Raw genomic sequence first — 23,391 nt, 5'->3', positions numbered from 1 at the left:
AAAAAGAAGGAAATCCTGCCTTTTGTGACAACATGGATGGACCTTGAGGGCATTATGCTAAGTGAAATAAGTCAGAGAAAGACAAATACTGTATCATCTCACTTATATGCAGACTCAAAAGTCAAACACATAAAAAGAGAGTTGAGTGGTGGTTACCAGGGGCTGGGAGTAGGGGAATCGGGGAGATGTTGGTCAAAGGGTACAAACTTCTAGTTATAAGATGAAAAAGTTCTAGAGACATAATGTGACTAACAATTAACAATACTGTGTTATCTAAAAGTTCCTGAGAGTACCCCTTAAATTAAGTACATACTAAGTACCAAATGAAAAAAATAAAAAGCAAAGAAAGAAATGGAGTGGATGTACTTTTCAAGTGCATCATTAAGTCAGGATTTGAAAAACTTGAGCCATGGATTAAACTTGGATGTCTTAGCAAGAGTTGTGTATAAAATGTAATATTGTATTTTATTCAGATGCCTTGGTACATAACTCATTACTTATTTTTCTTTCCCCTGTATTTTCGGCAAGGTATTTGAAGCAGTAATAGCTTGGGTGAATCATGACAAGGATGTAAGGCAAGAATTTATGGCTCGGCTGATGGAACATGTACGATTACCTTTGCTTCCTCGGGAATATTTAGTTCAGGTAAAAGCATTTGCAAAACACATGAGTACACCTACTCCATGTCACTGGGCTGACAGCATGTAGATTCCTGTTACACAGTGGTAACTAGGCAGAGAGCAGTAAACGCACCTGCTGTCCTTGGCAGCTGCTAACTCTTGGGGCAGTTCCCAGTCTTACAGGTTTGCTTCTTCCCTATTTCTGATTTGAGTAAGCAAGTACTAGAGCTTATGGAGGCAGTATTTGTGGTGACTTAAGTACATGTAAATAAATGCATTTGTGGCTCTGTGTCACTGCTCTGCATCTCCTTTGCTTTCCTTTTGATAGCCTGCTCTGACTGCTCTGTAGAAATGGAATTTTGGCGTTCAACCCAAATACTGTTTAATTTTCCTTCACAGTTTCAGTGGCTTGCATTTGGTTTCTGTCTTTACTTCTAAACTGAGGAAAACCAGGTTATTTGAAATAAATAGCAATAAATGGATCTTTAGTGGTCTCTGAACAATTTTAAATTTATTGTTTTATTATTAACATTCTACTAGGAACATTTCAACATTTTAATTTATAATTGAAACCATCTAATGAAACATTTCTTTATTAGGAGATTAGATCTGATCATTTTAGAATTTCTTGAAGCCTCATTATTTGTGGTAATCTGTGTAATCATTGGTACTCTGCCTTTAAGAAAATGAACAGAAAAAATCTGTCCTGCACTTGACGTCAGGGATAGGAAGGACAAGTTTTATTTGTGGTGTAGGCACATTGTTATAAAGTATTTTGAATTCCTTTTCTGGAAATTTTATTTGTGTTTTAAAAAGACGTCTTTAATTTATAAATATTTCCTCCCCCACCTGAAGGACTCATTATCTAAATTTTCTTATTTTTCTTACTATTTGGCTTAATGTTTAAAGATAACAATAGGTGAACATAATATTATCCAAAGATTATTCTGTAGCTGACATTGAAGTATATAATTTTCATTGCAATTCTTCTTTATTACTTATAAATATTTTGCTCTGCAGACCAGATACTTGAGCATTTGGGGGCATCATTTACTTTTTAACTTTTAGTGATATTTATAAACTTTCCTCTGTGACTTTTAGACTGAACCAGGGAGGATAGTTATTGCTTTTTTCCTCTACTTTACTTGTTTCTTTGTCAGTCTTAGCATGAAGTAGCTATCCCCTCATGGGGTGGGTCTGATTTTTTCTTCCAGAGGGTTGAGGAAGAAGCACTGGTGAAGAACAGCAGTGCTTGCAAAGATTACCTCATTGAAGCTATGAAGTATCATCTGCTACCAACAGAGCAGCGTATATTAATGAAGAGTGTCCGGACCCGACTGAGGACACCCATGAACCTTCCCAAAGTAGGATCTGCTGTTCATACTTGTTACTACCTCATCTGAAAGGCCCATAGTGAGGCTGTTAATATTTTACTCATCTGATTTTCCATGTGCCCAGGAATTCATTGAAGTGTATATAATTCAACTTCTCTATTGATTTTGTCTGTGGAGGGTGGGGATTGTTTGAATCACTTAATCTTTATAAACCACATGATGTCACTCTTCTGGAACAGAGGCAACTGGTATTTGTCCCTTCTGAGTTTTTTTTTAGCTCTTTACAAAGGTTTCTTTGTAAGCTACATGTTTGGATAATAACTGAAAACCGACTAGTTTCACAGAATTGCTAAGAACTTAGGATGCTAGCTTGTTCTTTTTGTTCCTTCCTATTGTCTGTTGTGTACTATTTGATGGTTCACTCACACATCATACATAGTCATTTCAGTGTAGATTTTCCATATGTTTTCCCAGATCTCCAGTGTTCATGTAATTCCTCTGTGAAAGTTCATATTCTACCTTTATCTTTTTAGTTGAAGCCATTCATGTCTTAGTGATTTAATTTTCCTTACGAATAACCCCTCATTTCTGTCTCTCTGTTTGCAATTCCTTCTGCTCTGTTTGCATCTTTACAGTACTAGGAGACCAGCACTTTAAGCACTATTTTGTGTATGGTCTAATCAGAATGACCCATAATATAATGCTTTTATTTATGTATTGATTTTTAGCTCTCATGTGTGTTTGGGGCAATGATGAATTAAGAAATAAGACAATCTGTTATCCACTGTTTTCTTATATCACCTTTAGTTATTACTTTATCTTTCCATTAAATTAAATCTTTTAAATTCTTTTACTTTAATGCTTTTATTTAGTGTTTTTTCAATTTTATTTTTTTTTGGAGTCTACATTTTAATTGCTTCAAATCCATATTAGTAGTGTTTTTCTGTTTTACCCAGTGTTAACAAGAGTTCTCAATTTAGAACCAACTGTATTTTGCCAGTGTGCTACTCCCTCCTTTTTTCTAGATCATTAGTAAATATTTTAATTTAAAATGGACTTCAGTGCTCTCCCTGGTGATACCTCATTAGAAATACCCACTTACCAACATAGTCCGTTTGTAGGAAGTTTCAGTCTATATGATTATGTTTATTATGTAAGCCAAAAAGTAAATAATTTGGCATATAACATCTATTGAGATTCAGGATCATATAGATTCAAATTTGGCATGATTTTTTTTTTAACATCCCTCTGCGTGTTACTCATCGTTTCATAGGCTCCTGGAAGTTCAAATGCTTTTCTCAAAATATTCTAAATTTTTACTGAGAATTATTATCACTTAAAAAGTATTTACAAGGCACTCACTTCCTACCCTATTTTGAAAATTGGTATTTGCCGTTTTTAAATTTTCTGATCTCTCCTCAGTTCTCCAAGATTTTTCAAAAATAATTGTAAGTGGCTCAGTAAGTACATTAGCTAGTTCCCTTAACACCCTAGTATGCATGCCATCTGGGTCTGCCAATTTTATAAGTGTTTACATTTTCCAAATACCCTTTTACCTCCTTTTATAAGTAGCCATCTCTATAAGTCTTCATTACTTCATATTTGTCCATATTATTTGGTGTCAGTTTTTGTTCTTACAAAAAAATAGATTTATAAAAGTTGTTCATAGCCTTAGCCCATTTGAATTATTATTTCTTTTATGCTGGTCTTTTTAACTTCCTTCTAAATAGCTTGTTTTATCTTTAATACTTTTTAAACATTTCATATTTGTAAAAGATCTCTTCTTAACTTGCATATTCCCTCTGCTGGCATCTTTAGCTTTGCTATCTTTAGCTATGCCTTAACCTTTAGAGTGAAAACTAATTCTCTTCTAATTTCTGTAATAAGCATGTCACTTTTGAAAACATTCTAAAGAGTCTTTGGTAAAATCCTATCAAGTATTTTTGCTTATGTAGAGTTGTGATCATCTGTTCAGTTGACACTCTGTGGGCTTCTCTGGTTGTGGCTTTGGAGTGACCCTCCTAACTGTATTAAACTTTCGGTTTCTCAGTTCTTTAGCTCTGATTTTGTGGTGGATATGCTGATCCATGAAGGTTCTCTTCTGTTCTCTCAGGGTGGCTGGGGAGGAGGGTTGCAGACCTGACAGGTAGCAGGGAGCTACTCAGCTCCTGATTTTGCATTTGCATAGTCTCTCCTCAAAGTTTATTTATCTGCACATTTTTTTGCAAAAGTGCTTGTGTTGGACACTTTTCAATAGCACTGTTTGTCATTTTAGAGTGGTTGTACTCAAGATTAATTCTAAATAGGTAGGTAAGAATGAGGCAAAGATTAATTTCTCTTGCTGACATATCATAATCGTAGTAAGACCTATGAGACAAAATGTGGTAGCAATGCTGGAATAATAGATAATGTTTCTACCATGACAGTGACTAATTAGCCTCTGATTCTGTGGACGCATACTAATTTGCATGAAAGATCTTTTTATATCTCAGGTATTAGTTTTGTATTGTCAGTAAACCGTCTTGGGATTGTGTAAGGCACTCTTGGATTTGGACAGTATAATGAAAAACTGTATATGTTTTGCTACTGTGCTTTGTTGTTAGCTTCTTTTTATCTTTGGAATCTGTATTTTTACAAATGCTATCTTATTATTTCTGTATATATATTTTTATTTTTTTTACCCAGGATATCTATTAAGATTTCCAGTTGGAAAATTATGAAACTTGGTATTTCAGGAGGCAATTTTAAACTAATATTTAATAGGTGAAGAAAATGAAAGAACAAAGTTTAATTGATCTACATTTCAGGATGGTCACTTGAATTTGTGTAACTCCCGACCTCTTGCCTTCCTTAAATACATCACATTTAACTTTTCCATACAAATGTCTTCCCAGTTTTCTATTCCTTTGCATTAGCATAAACTAGTATGATGTTTCTCAGATCAGGCGTCACAAATAATTGGGGTGTCAGAGTCATGACACCTCTTTCGATGCTAGTAGCACAGTGGTTTTTATCACCGTCTCTTGATCTCATACAAATATCCCTGCTCTCCTGCTCTTGTCTTCCCATTATACATTCTTCCTTTCCCCATTATCTCTGATTCCTGGAGTTCCAAATCCTCACCCCATTTTACTTCTCTTGGGTGAGTAAAGGACAGATATTACTACTTTTCTCTATATTCGGTAGCACATATTCCCTTCCATCCTCATTTTGATCTACAAGAAGTGAACTATTGTGTGGAAATCACAAGATTCATAGTTGAGAATCATGAAATCTAATAAACTGTATTGTTTCTCAAGGATTATTTGAAAAGTATTCCCTTCAGAGATTTTTTTAAACTGATCTTCATCAGAGATGTTAACCAAACCTCTTTCAACTGTTGTCTAACTGCCGGGCAGAGTTTAAAAGTTAAGCACAGGTAGGTCTTCTGTAGACCTCTAGATACAGGATTGATCTTACTGTCTGTTGCACCTCTGTGATTTCATAACCTTGCCCCTCCCTTTTTTCCCTTTGGGATTAGGAGGGAAGGGTATTGCAGATTTTCTTTGTTAATTCTTCCTTTTATTTATTTGTATTCAACACTAGAGGAATGGCAGGTCTGAAAAAAATTATATAACTGTGCTACATTCAGTCTTCTTTTTAAGACCTTTAAAATTCTTTATACTTTACAGTAAATAAATTACTAAAATAGGCTTCTTTTTGGAAACAAGATTTATTCTGATTTCTGTGTACCCATCTTTCTATAGTTCCAAGTACAGGTAGGTCATTGCTCAGTCAAGGTTGCAAACCTTCCCTTTTTGTATGCATGAGTCATTCCATCTTCTGTTTGTTTTGATTTTTTGTTTCTTTTGAACATCCGTTTTTCCTGTCATCTCACTTTTCCCTTGACAGGTCCTTACCATTCTTTACAGTGTTCTACACGTGACATCATTAACTTTTACGTTCTTCTGAATTGACAGCTGTGTTTTCAGTGTTTCCAAAGAGTGCCCAGTGTGCCCACTTATACTCATTAAAAGACAAACACATTGATTGCTAAATCCCATCTATCTCTCAAGGTTCCACTCCCTCCAGGAAGCTTTCACTAAATTATGGCTATGTTTCATTTTCTGATCAGGAATAGCAATTAATGTCTATAACCAATCATAGCTTTCTGGTCACATATAATTGTATATAGTTCTTGAAGTACTTTAGAGTCTTGTCTTCTTAGTGATATCTAATAGCTCTTGGGGGTAGAGACCCTGTCTTACATTTCTTATGTAGAACATCTTAGCACAGTTCTGATCAAATATGGAAGATAGGCACTTAATAAATACTTGTTGGATTGAATTGAATTGAAGAAGTTTATCGACCTCACTTATTCTCAGTGCTGGACTGTGGTTCATTCATTCGTTATGATTTCTAGTATCTCCATTATCTGTCCTCTTGGTTGTTTTATTTGTGGGGCATCCAGGGAGGTCTCTTTACTTGACATCTGGGAATCTGTGCTCTCTTGTGAACAATTCAATTAGTCCTCCTTTTTCAATAGGTTTTTTTTTTTCCTTCTTCCATCTTTCTTTAATACCTTATTGTCCTTTTCATCCCACCTACCCCCTAACATAAATTTCACTTCCGTCTGCTTTCCTAGATTGTGGAGATCTAATCCCTGGTCCTTACAAAGCTGGGATCTAGTTTATAGCAAGCCCTATGACACTGCAGCCTTGCCAGTGCTGACTGCCTGCTGTTTTTGGCTTAAATACTGCTTTTGCTTGAAGGATCAGAAACTTAGTTTCTGATATCCTTATTTTTGACTAAATGTGCTAGAAAATAGAACTGTAGTTCTAACATACATGTGTCCCCTTTGTTGATGTTTATTAAATGTTGATGAGGTGGTTGTTTTCCCCCAGCTCCCCCTACCATCTTCATCCTAATATTCTCCACGTCATTGTCTTTGTAAGACATTTTAAATCCCTGAATATGCAGTAGTTGTTGGTTCAAGTGCCTCTACTTCTGCCCTTGCAGTTAATGGTGGTGGTTGGGGGCCAAGCACCAAAGGCTATCCGCAGTGTGGAATGCTATGACTTCAAAGAAGAACGATGGCACCAAGTAGCAGAATTGCCTTCCAGGAGATGTAGGGCAGGTAAGCATCATGCATTGCGGTCATTTCCCTATTGCTGGGTCATTGGGAGCTTCTCTCTCAGGTCTTATTTTATTAACTAGAAGAATCTTTATTGGAAAAGCTTTGATTAAAATAGCCATGTGATTACAGAGTGATTGAGGAGCACTGTGCAACTCATAAGACATCGATGGGGATAGCTGCTCTGTCTTCAATTTACATATTTTTCTGATTCTCTAGTATAAAGTGGAGTAGCTAGCAATTTGCTGGATATTTTCCCAGTTACCTTTGCTGAAGTGTTGAGAATTCTTTAGGTTGGGACCCTTAGTTCTAAGAGATTCCTGACTTAGCTAATAAGCCATAGTTTCCTTTTTCCAAGCATCTGTTTTACAAACATTTGTTGAAATAGACTTTATTTATCCAAAACTGTGATCAGAAGAGGCAGTTGCAAATTCTAAGGATTCTTCCTGTGACTCAAACCTGGATCCATAAATCATAGCTCCCATAGCAAATGAGTTCTAAGTGTAACAGAACATTTCTATCATGGTAGTCCTTTAACAATATATCCCAGCAACTGTTACATAACAGCATAGAGTTAACTCATTCCTTTCGAGCTGTCTAGTATGTTGGACAGGGATCTGGATGTAGTATAATTTTTACTAGCTTTTAATTGAACATTAAAATTGTTTTTAATCTTATGTTATAAATAGTACTGCAATTAATTCCTTATACATACATTATTATGTATGTATCCTAATATATTTTAGTGGGATAAAACTCTAGAACTAGAATTAATGATTAAAAGAGTATGCAAGGAAGATACACCAATTATTACTTCCACTAACAGTAAAATATGAAGGTACAAATTTCCCTACATACCCTAGAACACCTTATAATTAAATTGAGTTTTGCAATCTGGTAGGTGAAAAATGCTATCTCATTATCTACTTTGCACTTTTATTATGAGGAAAGTTAAACATCTTTCTGAATGGTCAGTTCATGATTCTTGCCATTTTTTTATTATACTATTTTATTGATTTGATACTTTAAGGGAAGTAGTCTTTTTGTCATTTGTGGTGTGAATGTTTATTTGTATTAATCTTTTATCTTCTGACTTTACTTGCATTATTTTTGTGTTATTTTTGCCATTTAACAACCTTACTTTTTATGAATTCCTGTACATCAGAATTTTGTCCTTGGACTTAAAGATTTGTTTCTCGTGTAGAAAAGCCTTACTCAGAAATTATTTGTGTGTGTGTAATTCCCTAATATTAATATCTTATAAAACTGTGATGCAGTTATCAAAACTAAGAAATTAGCATTGGCATATTACTATTACTTAGTATGGTATTCTCTAGGTCCACCCATGTTGCTGCAAATGGCAGTATTTCATTCTTTGTTATGGCTGAGTAATATTCCATTGTATATGTAACACATCTTCTTAAACCAATCATCTGTTGATGGGCAGTTGGGTTGTTTCCATGTCTTGGCTATTGTATTGGGTTGGCCAAACCCGAACAAGTTCGTTCAGGTTTTTCTATAAGGTTACAGAAAACCCCGAACGAACTTTTTGGCCAACCCAATAAATAGTGCTACTCTGAACATTGAGGTGCATGTATCTAAACTACAGACTTACTGTATCTTATCATTCTTTCTATTAATGTTCTTATTCTAGTTCAGGATCCCACATTGAATGCATGCATGCATTTATTTATAATTGAAGTATAGTTGATTTACAATATTGTGTTAGTTTCAGATATGCAGCAAAGTGATTCACTTATATTTATTTTAGACTATTTTCCATTATACGTTATTACAAAATATTGAATATAGTTCTCTGTGCTATACAGTAAATCCTTGTTGCTTATCTATTTTATGTGTAGTAGTTTGTATCCGTTAATCCCATACTCCTAATTTATCCCTTTGGTAACCATAAGTTTATTTCCTATGTCTGTGAGTCTCTTTTGTATGTAGATTTGTTTGTTTCATTTTTTTAGATTCCACATTTTAAGTGATGTCATGTAGTATTTGTCTGTCTGACTTTACTTAGTATAATATTCTCTAGGTCCACCCATGTTGCTGCAAATGGCAGTATTTCATTCTTTGTTATGGCCGAGTAATATTCCATTGTATATATAACACATCTTCTTAAACCAATCATCTGTTGACGGGCACTTGGGTTGTTTCCATGTCTAGACTATTGTATTGGGTTGACCAAAAAGTTCGTTCAGGTTTTACCATAAGGTTACAGAAAAACCCGAATGAACTTTTTGGCCAACCCAATAAATAGTGCTACTCTGAACATTGAGGTGCATGTATCTTTACAAATGACAGTTTTCATCTTTTCCAGATATATGCCCAAGTGTGGGATTGCTGGATCATATCGTAGTTATATTTTCAGTTTTTTAAGGAAACTCCATACCATTTTCCATACTGGCTGCACCAATTTACGTTCCCACCAACAGCAGGGTTCCCTTTTCTTCACATCCTCTCCAGCATTTATTATTTGTAGACTTTTTGATGATAGCCATTCTGACCACTGTGAGGTGAGACCTCATTGTGGTTTTGATTTGCATTTCTCTAATAATTAGAGATGTTGAGCATCTTTTTCATGTGCCTGTTGGCCATCTATATATCTTCTTCGGAGAAATGTCTATTTAGGTTTCTGCCTATTTCCTGATTGGGTTGTGGGGTTTTTTTTTGAATAGTATGAGCTATTTGTATATCTGGGTTATTAACCCCTTGTCAGTCGCATCGTTTGCAAATATTTTCTCCATTCCGTAGGTTGTCTTTTATTTTGTTGATGGTTTCCTTTGCTGTGCAAAACCTTTTAAGTTTGATTAGGTCCTATTGTTTATTTTTGCCTTTATTTCTTTTGCCTTGGGAAACTTCTCTAAGAAAATAATGCTATGATTTATTTCCAAGAATGTTTCACCTATGTTCTCTCCTAGGAGTTTTATGGTATCATGTCTTACATTTAAGTCTTTAAACCATTTTATATTTACTTTTGTATATGGTGTGAGGGAGTGTTCTAATTTCATTGATTTACATGCAGCTGTCCAGCTTTCCCAACACTACTTGTTGAAGAGACTGTCTTTTCTCCATTACACAGTTTTGTCTCCTTTGTCGTGGATTAATTGACCATAGGTGTGTGGGTTTATTTCTGGGCTCTCTGTTCACTTCCATTGATCTATATGTCTGTTTTTGTGCCAATACCATGCTGTTTTGATTACTGTAGCTTTGTAGTAGTGTCTAAGTCTGGAAGAGTTATGCCTCCAGCTTTGTTCTTTTTCCTCAGGATTTCTTTGGCATTTCTGGGTCTTTCATGGTTCCATATAAGTTTTAGTATTATTTGTTCTAGTTCTTTGAAAAATATCATGGATATTCTGATAAGGATTGCATTTAATCTGTAAATCATATGGTCATTTTAACAATATTAATTTTTCCAAGAGCATGAGATTTCTTTCCAGTTCTTTGAATTATCTTCAGCTTCCTTTATCATTGTTTTATAGTTTTCAGTGTATAGGTCTTTCATCTCCTTGGTTAAGTTTATTCTTAGGTTGTTGGGATTTTAAATGGGATTTTTTTTTTCTTTCTCTTTCTGATACTTTGTTGTTGTGTAAAGGAATGCAACAGATTTCTGTATATTAGTCTTGTATCCTGCCACCTTGCTGAATTTATTTGTTCTAATACTTTTCGTGTGGAGTCTTTGGGGTTCTCTATATAGCGTGTCACGTCATCTGCAAATAGTGACAGTTTTACCTCTTCACTTCCAATTTGGATACATTTTATTTCTTTTTCTTGTCTGATTTCTGTGGCTAGGACTTCCAATACAATATTAAATAGAAGTGGTAATAGTGGACATCCTTGTCCTGTTCCTGAATTTAGCAGGAAGTTTTTCAGCTTTTCACCGTTGAGTATTATGTTGGCTGTGGCTTTGTCATAAATGGCTTTTATTATGTTGAGATATGTTCCCTTTATACCCACTTTGGTGAGAGTTTTTGTCATGAGTGGATGTTGAATTTTATCAAATACTTATTCTGTGTCTATTGATATGATCCTGTGGTTTTTTTCTTTCCTTTTGTTAAGGTGGTGTATCATATTGATTGATTTGCATATGTTGAACCATCCTTTTTACCCTGGAATGAATCCAGTTTGATCATGAGATATGATCCTTTCTCTGTATTGTTGGATTTGGTTTGCTAATATTTTGTTGAGGAATTTTGCATCTGTATTCTTCAGAGATATTGGCCTGTAATTTTCTTTTTTTGTAGTGTCTTTGTTTGGTTTTGGTATCAGGGTGATGGTGCCCTCATACGATGACTTTAGAAGTGTTCCTTACTCTGTAATTTTTTGGAATAGTTTGAGAAGGATAGGTAAGCTGTATGGTCCTGGCCTTTTGTTTGCAGGGAGTTGTTTCCATTACAGATTCTATTTCACTTCTAATAATCAGTCTGTTCAAATTATCTGTTCCTTCTTGACTCAGTTTTGGCCAGTTATATGTTTCTCGAAACTTTTCCATTTCTTCTAGGAGGTCCAATTTGTCATTATATAACTGTTCACAGTATTCTCTTATGATTTTTTTGTATTTCTGTGGTTGTTATTTCTCCTCTTTCATTTCTTATTTTATTTGGATCCACTCTCTTTTCTTCTTGGTGAGCCTAGCTAGAGGTTTGTCAATTTTGTTTATCTTTTCTAAAAACCAGCTCTTGGTTTTATTGATCTTTCCTGTTGTTTTTTTGATCTTCATTTTCTTCGTTTCCTCTTTTATCCTTATTATTTTTCCTTCTGCTGACCTTGGTTTTGTTTGTTCTTCTTGTTCTGATTCTTTTAGGTGATAGGTTAGGTTTTTTATTTGAGTTTTTTTCTTGAGGAAGGCCTGTGTGGGTATGAACTTCTCTCTTAGAACTGCTTTTGCTGCATCCCATAGATTTTGTGAGGTTGTGTTTTTCATTGTCATTTGTCTCAAAGCATTTTCTGATTTCTTATTTGATTGCATCAGTGACCATTGGTTTTTTAGTAGCATGTTGTTTAGTCTCCATGTGTTTGGTTTTTTCCCGTTTTTCTTTTTGTGGTTGATTTCTAGTTTTTTACAGTATCAGTTTTTTTACAGTATCTCTTTTGCCATTTTAACTATGAAATGTGTTGATGTGGGTGTGATTGGGTTCATCTTGTTTGGGACCCTCTGTGCTTCCTCTACCTGGATATCTGTTTCCTTCTTAAGTTTGGGAGGTTTTCAGCCATAATTTCTTCAAATACATTTTTGAGACCTTTTTCTCTTTCTGCAACCCCCCTATTTTGCATAGGTATGCTTTATATTATCCCATAGATCTTGTATGTTACTTTGGGGTTTTTTTGTTTGTTTTTTTTTTTTCATTTGTCTTTCTGTCTGCTGCTCTGATTGGGTGATTTCCATCATTCTGTCTTCCAGATCACTTATTCGTTCTTCTGCATTATTTAGTCTACAGTTCATTGCCTCTGGATTTGTTTTTATCTCTGCAATTGAGTTGTCTAGTTTTGACTGGTTCATTTTATAGTTTCTAGTTCCTTGTTATAGTGATCTGCATTTCTATCGATAATCTTTAATTCCTTCAGCATCTTTATTATCTCCTTTTTGAACTAGGAGTCTGGTAGATTGGAGAGGTCTGTTTCATTATTTGTTCTTTCAGGGGATTTCTCTTGTTCTTTTAATTGGGAGTAGTTCCTCTGCTTTCTTATTTTACTTGACTTTGTCTGTCTCTATGAATTTAGGAGGAACAGTTGTCTATTGTGGTCTTAAAGGGCTGTTTTTATGTGGGAGCATCCCTGTGTAGACTGTGTAAGTCCAATATTTTTGGTGCAAGGGCTGTATGCCAACCATATCTTTCCTCAGAGTGTGCTGGCCATTATCCCCTTGATAAGGCGGTGTGATTGGAGTTGTGGTGTCTAGCGCCTGCCCTGGATATTGGGCACAGCCTCCTCTTTTCTCTGTGGATGTCACAGCCTTGTCAGGGGCAAGGTCTGCTCCCCAGTTGTTTGAGTAGAAACCCTGAGTCTCAGATTTGATATGGCTCCGTTGCCCTTGCTCTGTTGCAAAGGAGGTGAGTGCTGAAGCAAGTGAGGCCCATGTGGTCACAGTGAACCGATGCACCGCCTCTGCAGTCATCTGCAGTTCTGCCCAGAAGCAGCCCAAGGTCGTGTCCCTTTCTCCACTGTGTTTGTCCCAGATCTAGTGCTAGGCTATGGTGTGTGGTGTGGAGTGGGCTGGTGCTGGGGGCTGGGGTACTGTGGCTGCAGAGTCAAGGTGGTTGTGCTGCCACCTGGGACCTGGGCTGCCTCTGTGGCAGTCCTCTCCCAGGACCTGTCTGCACTAGATCTGGCTCCAAGCTTCAGTGTGGTCTGGGCAGAACTAGAGTGCTCCAGCCAGAAAAGGAACCCCTGTATATTCCTCCCAAGGGGCTGTCCACCCAAGACATGCATTTCTGTGGTGTGACCCAGTGTGTGCACCAACAATGTCCACTGGATCTGGACCCTCCCCCGTGGTGTGAATGCTGACAGTGGGCTCTGAGGTTTGATAAGGCCATACCCCAGGCCCTCCAAACTGTCTCCATGCAAGTAAGACAGAGTCCTCTTCCTGGGCCCGTCTGCCCAAGACTCAGCATCTAGCCGCTGTGCATACTAGCACCCCTGCCCATTATGCATTTCAGACTGGGAAGCATGGCGAGGTTGCAGCTATCAGCTCTGCTCTGATTGCTAGTAAACCAGCACCCACACACTCCTTGAGAGCAGAGACCAGGCCCCTCTGAGACAGGCTGGGACCTGGGACTTGGGACCCTTTACTGCAGTGCTTGCACCTGGACAAACATCTCCTTGAGCACCAGAATACAAAGAAACTCTAAGGGACTAAAAATAACTGCGCACCTGCGTAGTCAGGGTAATTATGAATAATAAGGCCAAAACCCAACTGCCACTTCTGAAGTGCTAGGAGCAAAAGCAGGGTACTGGGCATGATCCCTGCACACACCACCATCAACGGGTGGGCAGACCACCTAAGCCACGCCTCCAGCCCAAGCCACCAATGTGCCCCCACCCTCACCCCATTTAAGGAAACAGCTTCCCTCTCCTCAGGGAGCAAGAAAGGAAACCTGTTACTTGTTTTTGCTCCCTCGTGCTAAGCACAAGTCCCAGTAAAGCCTTGCCTGAATTCCTCATCTGGCCTCTTATCAATTTCTGTTGCTTAAAGAGTCCAAGAACCCGGGTCTGTAACACCTCCAGTCCCTCTATCTGTCCTGGCAGACTTCGTAGCAGGCAGAGGGGCTCCCCAGGGCGAGGTCCTGCCCGCGTGGACCTTCCCTCCTTCACAGATCCCTCCCAGGGGTGCCAGTCCTGTTCTGAATGCCTTTTTCCCCCCATCCTGCCGGGTTATGTGGAGATCTTTCTTGCAGCTTTGGTTGTAAAAGAGATCTTCTGCCAGTTTCCAGTTGGTTTTCTGTGAGAATTGTTCCACATGTAGATGTATGTTTGATGCGTTTGTGGGTGAGGTGAGCTCCATGTCCTCCTACTCTGCCATCTTGATCCTCCCTTGTTATATTGCATTTAGTTGTCATGTTTTCTTAGTCTCTTCTGATCTGTGACAGTTCCATAGTCTTTCCTTATCTTTCATGCCCTTGATTCTTTTGAAGAGCACTTGGTCTGGTATTTTTGAGTAGAAGGTCCAAAATTGAAAGCCATGGGAGATGTGTACAGGTTCAAGTAGTTGGAAAATATTGGCTCATTGTTTACATCTGTAAGTAAGTCTTTGAAGAAGCTAAGAGTCAAAATAGTACCTCAGCCCATGCCATTGCATTTTTCAGTGGTAGTAAGGAGCACAGTCTATTCATTCTATATTCTCGCTAATGAATAGCATTTCTTAGGACCTGTTCAACCAGGCTTCTCCTAAGGGGACTTCTGTTCTGACAACAGCTGTAGACTGTTTGGAATGCAGTCTTTAGATGGTGGTAGCAGTTGGGTTGCACATGCATCATTAACTGCTATATTTCTTTTTCAGGGATGGTCTACATGGCTGGACTCGTTTTCGCTGTCGGTGGCTTTAATGGCTCCTTAAGGGTCCGCACTGTGGATTCCTATGACCCCGTGAAAGATCAGTGGACCAGTGTTGCTAACATGCGAGACCGGAGAAGCACCCTGGGGGCTGCTGTGTTGAACGGACTTTTATATGCCGTGGGAGGCTTTGACGGGAGTACAGGCAATATTCTTTTATCTTTCCTACATTGCTGTTAGAATTAACATACAATCACATTTATGGAACAAGGCCTAGCAAAATTAGGAGGCATTTGAATGTTTTAACAGGTATTGTGAAGATAAGTTTAAAATTTCCATCCAGAATTCCTTTAAATGATGTTAAGAGTGCTCAGTATGTAAATTTTCTTTCTCATGCTTCAGTGTCAGTCATCTTCCCAAGTTTAAAAAGCCAGTAAATGTCAGTAGCTTGCGTAGGAGCTCGCTATTCCTCTTCGTCACATAATTGGATTTTGGCCCACTTTAATGCAGCTGAAGTATTTCCCCTACTAATACATATAAGGAACCTGAGGTGCAGTGCGTTGTGCTTTGTTTATCACAGGGCTGTCCTCGGTGGAGGCTTACAACATCAAGTCTAACGAGTGGTTCCACGTGGCCCCCATGAACACGAGGAGGAGCAGCGTGGGTGTCGCCGTAGTTGGAGGTGGGTCGGCTTCCCGGCGGTTGTGAGTGGTTCTTCCCGTAACCCAGACTCTGGTTTTCTAAATGGGCAATCAAAGGGCCATTTAAAAGGGAAATAGTGGCTATTGGAAAACGCTAGTTATCCCTTTTTAAAATAAGGCATGCCCGCCCTCTGGTCCCCCTCCCTCTCTCTGTGTAACCTGTGTAATATTATTAACTGACTTTAATACAGTCATCTGGGGAACAAACCAGATGGCATGAATATGAAATTTTACATCTGGAGAAGGGCTGTTCAACATTTAAGGGATGGGTTGCCACAGTTATTTATTTATATCCTACTTTGTCCCCCAAAAGAGTTTAATTAGTATGATTTTTTTTTTTACTTGGTTGAGCAAATTTGTGGGTTCCCACCCCCCTCCCCATGGTGGGTATAATCCTCTGCACCAACTTTTATTTTACCAGCTTTACTGAGATAGAATTCACATACCACACAATTCACGCATTTAAAGTATACAATCCAGTGTTCATCTGTCATAACAGTTCATTTTAGAACATTTTTATTACCCCCCAAAGCAGTCCTACTCCCCTTGGCTATCATCCCCATCCTCCCAGCCCTCAGCAAACACTATCTACTTTTCTGTCTCTCTATAAATTTTCCACTTACAGACATGTCATATTAATGAAATCATACAGTATGTGGTCCTTTGTGACTGGCTTCTTTGACTTGGCATAATGTTCAAGGTTTGTTCATGCTGTAGCATTTTACCAGTACTTCATTTGTTTTTATTGCCAAATAATATTCCATTGTATACTGGTACTGACTCTTGATTCACCTTTTTTTTTCAATTTACTAAGATAACTTTAATATTTAATTTGGTTTTCCAGGATGTTCACTTACCAAATAGTGTTTATCCAAAGGTATACTGAGTGTACTCTCTTGTTCTGTCAGTCAGATTATTGATGAAAGTGTTAAATTAATATCATATATATTCTGCAGATCTTCATAATATGATTTGGTAAGTCCACCTATCACCATTAGGCAAGATTTTAAATAGTTCCTAATACTTTAAAGGTAAACTGTGCTACCAAGGAGGAAAATATATTATTTCCTGACTTGAAAAAATAGCTTTTTATGAATTTGGCTTTCTCTGTGATTCCATGTTTAGGTCTGCTTTATGCTGTCGGGGGTTATGACGGAGCTTCACGTCAGTGTCTCAGCACAGTAGAATGCTACAGCGCCACAGCAAATGAGTGGACCTATATAGCAGAAATGAGCACCAGACGGAGCGGAGCAGGTGAATAGGAACCTCATTTAGTAACTGAAGCATGGAAATGATGGAAAAGAATTAAACAAGTGAAATGGTGGCATCTCTTTATATTATCAGAAAATATATACTGATTTTAGTGCCACTGTTAAAATGTCTTTTGCATTATGCAGGTAGAGTTGGTAGGTAGCTGCACTTAAATTTCACTTTGTAAAATTTCTAAAGTGCTATATTAAAGGCTTCTGTTTCATTTAATTATATTGTTTGGCATTACTTTTAGGTTTTTGTTTTTAGTGCTTATTGGAGAGCTTGCTTAATAATCAACTCCATATCCATTTCTTACAGATTTTATGCTCTAATATTGGTTTGCTTTTATCATGAAAGTTGTTTTCAAAAGAATTGTGTAAAGGACTTCCCTCTCTGTGTTTCACCTCCATATTATTTTTATTGTATTTGACATACTTTTTTAGAACAATAGTTCTTACTGAGATTCTCATTTGTAATTCTATTTGTTTCTATTTCTTAGGCTGTATGCTTTAATATTGACTTTTTAATATGAATAATCATTTCAAAAGTTTTATTTACAAGTCATTTGAAGAAACCCTAATATATTATAAATTTCTTGTCCCTTTTACTCTACTATTGTTTAGTTCTTTGTGTTTTACAGGTGTTGGTGTGCTAAACAACTTATTGTATGCTGTCGGGGGTCATGATGGCCCTTTAGTACGAAAAAGTGTTGAAGTGTATGATCCCGCCACCAACACATGGAGACAGGTTGCAGATATGAACATGTGTAGAAGAAATGCAGGTACCTATCTAGTTTATGATTATGAAATTTATACTGAATTATATTCAGAGTATCACTGTGTATTTCCATTGTTCTTTTACCGATCTGAGTTCCCTAATAGACTTGCTCTTTAAAGGCAGAAACTTGCAGAAACTTTTGTAATAATCCTATATAGTGAATGCCTAACATAGTGTCTGGATATAACAGGTTGATGTGATCCTTCTGTTAACTTATAATTTCTGTCAAAGTTTACTTTTTGGTGATGAATGTAGAGACTTAATTAGAGGAAGAACCCTCTTTATTTGATACTTGAATTCATTCATTCTTACCACAGACGTTTTTGAGTGTCTACCTGTGTCACATTCTGGAGCCCAGCTCTCAGGGAATTTAGTCTAGTTGAGTAAATATTTATACCAGATAAAAAAGCTAGTTGTTTATCTGAATCTGGAGGGGAAGCCTGAAGAAGGCAACCTCAATTTAATACAGTTCAGGGTTTCTAGAAAATGGAAAAGCTAAAATAACAACAACAATAATTTTAAGAAAGCTGAGGTCTTCAAGATCTCTTAAGTAGGTAGGGAACTACCTACTTAAAAGGAAGATCTGTAGAAGGGAAATAGAAATGGAAAATAGATTCAGGGTACCTGGGTAGTCTTTTTGGGAAATTCTCATTTTCTTAAAAATGCCATTATCTTCATGCCTGTTCCTATAATCCAAAATAAGTTCCTGATGATTCTCAAACTCACTGTATACCACTGGATGATGTTGCAAGATGCACCCTCCATCCCCCCAGAAATGTTCTTCTTAATTTCTCTTTAATTTAAATGTGATCACTAAGGGAGACAAGTATATGGGACTGCAAGAACTTGCTCAAAAGAGCAAAATATAAAATTAATTTACGTGACCTTTTACCTCATCCAACTGGCACAACTGGTACTTGGTGAAGTACTAAAACTCTCTCAGCTATGGATAGTCCAGAACTATTAATAGTAAGACCCACAAATCTGGGCCCCAGCACATATGAAGTTAGACAAGCATATGTGCATGTGCTTCCTGGATTAGGAAATTTATTTGCAATTTAAACTTTTGTTATTATTTTCCTAAAGATTATTCTAATCTTATTTTTTCTCTACCCTTGTTTTCAAATCAAAATTAGCTCATTTCTTCTAGCCATAAGAATAAGGAGATACCTTGTGTATGTCGAGCTATTGTCATCCTGCTCTTGCATTTCAGGTATTTGAACTACTTTAAAATGATATGAGTTTGCTTCCTGTCGAGAGACTAGCATAGTAGCACAACAGAGTTTGAGTAAAGGAGATCCACTCCAGTTGCACAGAAGATGCTATTGCTTTTAAATGCTGTGTAGAGATTTGGGCTTATTATTTTGTTACGTTAAAAATCTACAAGCACCTATTAATTGTGTTAGCAAAACTGTCTGTAAAGAGACCAGTGTGTGGGCAGCACCCTTCTGGATGTTTTGATGCCCTGTAGTACCAGTTCATAAAAGCTCTGAATCGTGTTTAAAATTATTAAATATACTTTTAAAAAATAAATTGAAATAAAGAGCTTTTAAAAGGTGTTTATCTTTTCACTCAGCAGTTTCCTTTGTAAACATTTATATTAAGAAAATTGTTGCACAAGTATGCAAAATGTGCAAGAGAGATCCTTGTTCATTGTAACGTTATTGATAAGAGCAAAAAAGCTGAAAATAATTTAAAATCCATCAGTAAAAGACAAATTATGGTATTATCATACATGGAATACTATGCAGCCATTAAAAATTATGTAGATCTGTATTTATTAACTTAGGGTAATGTCCAAGGTATATATTGTTTGGTGGGAGTGAGTAAAAAGTAGCATGTGTAGTATGAGCTACTTTGGGGTTAAAAAAAAGGAGTGTCTGAGTATATATGTGTAGAAAAGAGCCAGAATTTCGATGATCAGGATTCTAAGCGGTACAGGATTAGTGGTGGACTTTTTTCTTTATACTTTTCTAGATGTTTTGAATTTTGCAAAAATACAAAAAATATATTATTCTCATAATAATTAAATAAATAATACTGTTTTCCCTTTTAAAGAGATAAAATGGTTGACCAGTCAGTATAATAATTAAAATTCAGAATCATTTTTACTTTCTACTAATATATATATTTATTTTTCCTTTTTCCTTAGGATTTCCTTAGAAGCTGACTTTGGGAGAGTTACTAACCTTCTTTGACTTTTAATTTTCTATTGTTTTTAATACAATGGGGATTAAAATAATTTCTAACCTGTAAAGTAAGGTTATTGTGAAGGTTAAATGAAATAATGCATATATAAAGCATCTACTGCATAAGTAACATGAGTAGGAGCTTACAGTTAGTATTAGATTCTCACATATAAAGGAATTCTTTTCGGGTTCCCCCATCTTCTCTCCTTGCCTCTTTCCAGGAAGTACGTGTCTCTGGATCACCTCACCAGACACGTGCAGGGATACTTATATTTGTCCAAATTTTTAAAATAATTGTTTTCTCTCTGTGTAATTTTTTTAAAGGAGTTTGTGCAGTTAACGGTCTGTTATACGTAGTTGGAGGGGATGATGGTTCCTGTAACTTGGCATCAGTAGAATATTATAACCCAACAACTGATAAATGGACAGTTGTGTCATCTTGTATGAGCACAGGGAGAAGTTACGCAGGTAATAATTGTTCAGTTTTCTTATAGTCTTCTATTATAATACGAAAGGATTACATCGTTATGATTTTTACATTAAGAATGTTTTTCTCCTATAGAAGAAGGAAGTCTTTTCTCAAAGTATATCTTATTTCTTATTCTCAAAATAATTAATATCAGATATGTATATTCTGAAATAAAGCACTAGTATCCTTTTGTCATTCTGTAGTCATTTGTATTCAAAATTACAAATCTTTCCAGTGTGGAATCATATAATAAAATTTAATATGGCTACATCTGTATGCAGTGTCATGGAATTCACAATGTGGCAAGGCTTTAATTACTCAGATATCTAAAAGATATGAGCCCTATAACATCTGCCCTGGCAGGGCTCCATGTGATACTATTACAGTGAGGCTACAGAGTAATTTTCTTACTTAAGCACAGCACTGATTGAATTATAAAATATCAGTTTGGTCCATTCTCTTCGTAAGACAAATGGTAATACTCTTTAATAAATATAATGATGAGTCTTTAAAAGTATATGTTGCATATAGTTTATTCTGATGATAGATATTTATATTGCTTTAAATATTAGAATGTTTCAGTAACATTCTAATATAGATTTAATAGTGGGGAAAAAAGAAATTTATACTAATTAACCATCACTGTTATTTGTCATATAAAACAACACCTAATAGAACTATTGATATATAGAGTAGGATCCCAGGATAGCATTCCTCAAAATTACGTGAAATTTTTTAAAACGGCTTTATTGAGATATATCTGACATAGAATAAATAGCATATATTTAAAGTGTACAGTTTTATTAGTTTTGACACATGTATATAACCACAAAACCACCACAATCAAGGTAATGAAAATATTCATCACTCTTAAAAGTCTGTTTGTGCCCCTTTGAGTATTAAAGGATCTTAGTATTTCTTGAGTAAAATTATTTTCCCTTAATTGTAACTGTGAAGAGCAAAAGATGAGCTCTGGATTAAATAGTCTTATGCAGTTTTGGTCCCTAATTTTTAAACAAAGATTTCATTGTCATTTAGATTAAAATGATAGTAATACTAAAGTTTCTAAGAAAGAGATTTTGAAACATCATGATGTGTTCAGTCCCTCTTAAGTAATAATATAAAAACTTCAGTATTTTCTCAGAGATACAGAATGCTTCCTGTGACTTCTGTTTTATTTCTTCGTTTCTTTGTTCAGGGGTCACAGTTATTGATAAACCATTATGAGCCTGAAGGACATTTTCAGCGCATTTACACATGAGAAGAAGCAGACTTCAACAAGTACTTCTGAAGTGACTGAGAGTCTAGCACTTCTCCACTTGTAGCTGCACTTTAAGTCTCCGCAGAAGATAAGATCATCTGCCTTTATAGGCCTCAGATAGTGAAGATTATTTTTGGTAGATGCACCGTGTAAGCTTTTTCTGCAGTGAGCAGCAGCTGACTGAATTTTAATAAGAAACTTGTACTGCAGTATTATTCTGTAGTCTTTGGACAATAGTTGCTTTCACAAAGACTAGTTACCAATCTTGAATGACTGGATTATTTTGTGAAGGGGGATAAAGTAATATGTGTTCTTGTAAAATTAAGTTTCATCTTTATTCCTTCTCCTGAAAATCTGTATACACAGGAACTGAAAATCTTTGAACAGGTATTAAACTCTGTGTAAGTATACAAACTAGTTGAGGGATAAAACTGTTTGCTTTTATAAAATATGTTTGATTACATGAGTATAATAAATTGTGTGCATATAAATGTGTGTCTATATGCTTTCCTTTAAATATGTTTGAAAAGATGTTTGAAACTTGATTATACTATTTATAATTGGCACAGTACTTTGAATTATGCCAGTACTACATTGTAAAACAGAGTTGTATTTTTTGATATTTAACAATGCTTAACACTTTAAAATGCCACTTCTGAGGAATGAACTGGTGTAACACACTTGAATACATGTGTGATGCCAAACTTTTTAAAATAAAATATAAATTATGCTTATTTATTATTTTCTTTGGTTTAATCTTGGTCATGTTTTGGTGTGTATTTCAAATTTTTTTCTTAACAGTTTGGCATGAACATTACTGCAGGTTTTTGATGAATATAATGAATGTATGGAATTCAACTGAATTTGCATGGTCTTAAGAATTTTTTCTGTGTGTATAAATTTAGCTGCTATTAACAGAAGAGAGAACTTTCTGTGAGTAGCCATGTGTGTTGATCAGATACAATTTTTCTGAGATCTTCAATTAATCTTACTTTAAAAATGACCAAAATATGTCTTTCTTGAATTAACTTTGAATAAAAGTTTGTATATTATTTGTTTCACATTGTCCTTGATTTTTATCTATTTAGTTTGCTACTAAGAAAGTTGCCTGTTCACTTTTTGTATTCTTTTATAAAATTTGCATTTTCTAACTTCATAAATCAATATTTAAAATTTGTTGCCAAAGAAACCTACAAGGCAAGTCTGTTAAGTTCAACAACTGAAGTCATGGAAAACTGTTCTGCAAGAAAAAGCTACCTTAATAATCAAGGAAAAAGTCTCCCAAGGATTGGTGAAATTTAAAGTTTTATATTCTTCTGTCCCTAATATGGGCAGGGCACAAGATAAAGATAAAACAAATAGCATTGGACCAAAAAGAAAGTCAAAGAAAAAATACCTACTTTAAAACAACTGAGAAATAAATTGTGGTTTTGATACCAAATAAAAGGAATGGAGGAAATGGGCATGGGGGAGTGGGGTGGACAGCTGAGGTGCTGGACACAGGAGGGGGAGAGATGGAAGGGGGTGATGGGGTATGGTGGCTGTTCCTCAGGAATTTAAAAGGTAGGCATGAGCTCTTGCCAGAACAGTCAGTAATCAAGAGGAAAGAATTATACCTGTGATAAAATTTCTGTTTAGTTAATATAGAGTATTCACATTTAAACATAGAACCACATTT

General features: G+C 36.1%; 1 protein-coding gene across 2 annotated transcripts in view; it reads left to right on the top strand.

The window, feature by feature from the left end:
* The window catches only part of KLHL2 (kelch like family member 2), a 126,615-nt gene extending 103,841 nt beyond the window's left edge, over nucleotides 1-22,774 (top strand). For both annotated transcript variants that reach the window (XM_059923973.1, XM_059923974.1), the window contains 9 exons: nucleotides 529-645; nucleotides 1,835-1,984; nucleotides 6,953-7,070; nucleotides 15,073-15,270; nucleotides 15,646-15,747; nucleotides 16,892-17,020; nucleotides 17,658-17,798; nucleotides 20,308-20,451; nucleotides 21,651-22,774. In XM_059923973.1, coding sequence (XP_059779956.1) covers nucleotides 529-645; nucleotides 1,835-1,984; nucleotides 6,953-7,070; nucleotides 15,073-15,270; nucleotides 15,646-15,747; nucleotides 16,892-17,020; nucleotides 17,658-17,798; nucleotides 20,308-20,451; nucleotides 21,651-21,679 — 1,128 coding nt within the window. In that variant the 3' untranslated portion in view covers nucleotides 21,680-22,774. The remainder of the gene's footprint in view (nucleotides 1-528; nucleotides 646-1,834; nucleotides 1,985-6,952; nucleotides 7,071-15,072; nucleotides 15,271-15,645; nucleotides 15,748-16,891; nucleotides 17,021-17,657; nucleotides 17,799-20,307; nucleotides 20,452-21,650) is intronic.
* Nucleotides 22,775-23,391: the final 617 nt, after the last annotated feature.

The sequence above is a fragment of the Balaenoptera ricei genome, chromosome 5, assembly GCF_028023285.1.
Source record: "Balaenoptera ricei isolate mBalRic1 chromosome 5, mBalRic1.hap2, whole genome shotgun sequence".
Classification (NCBI taxonomy): domain Eukaryota; kingdom Metazoa; phylum Chordata; class Mammalia; order Artiodactyla; family Balaenopteridae; genus Balaenoptera; species Balaenoptera ricei.
This window is presented reverse-complemented; position numbering and strand designations above follow the sequence as displayed.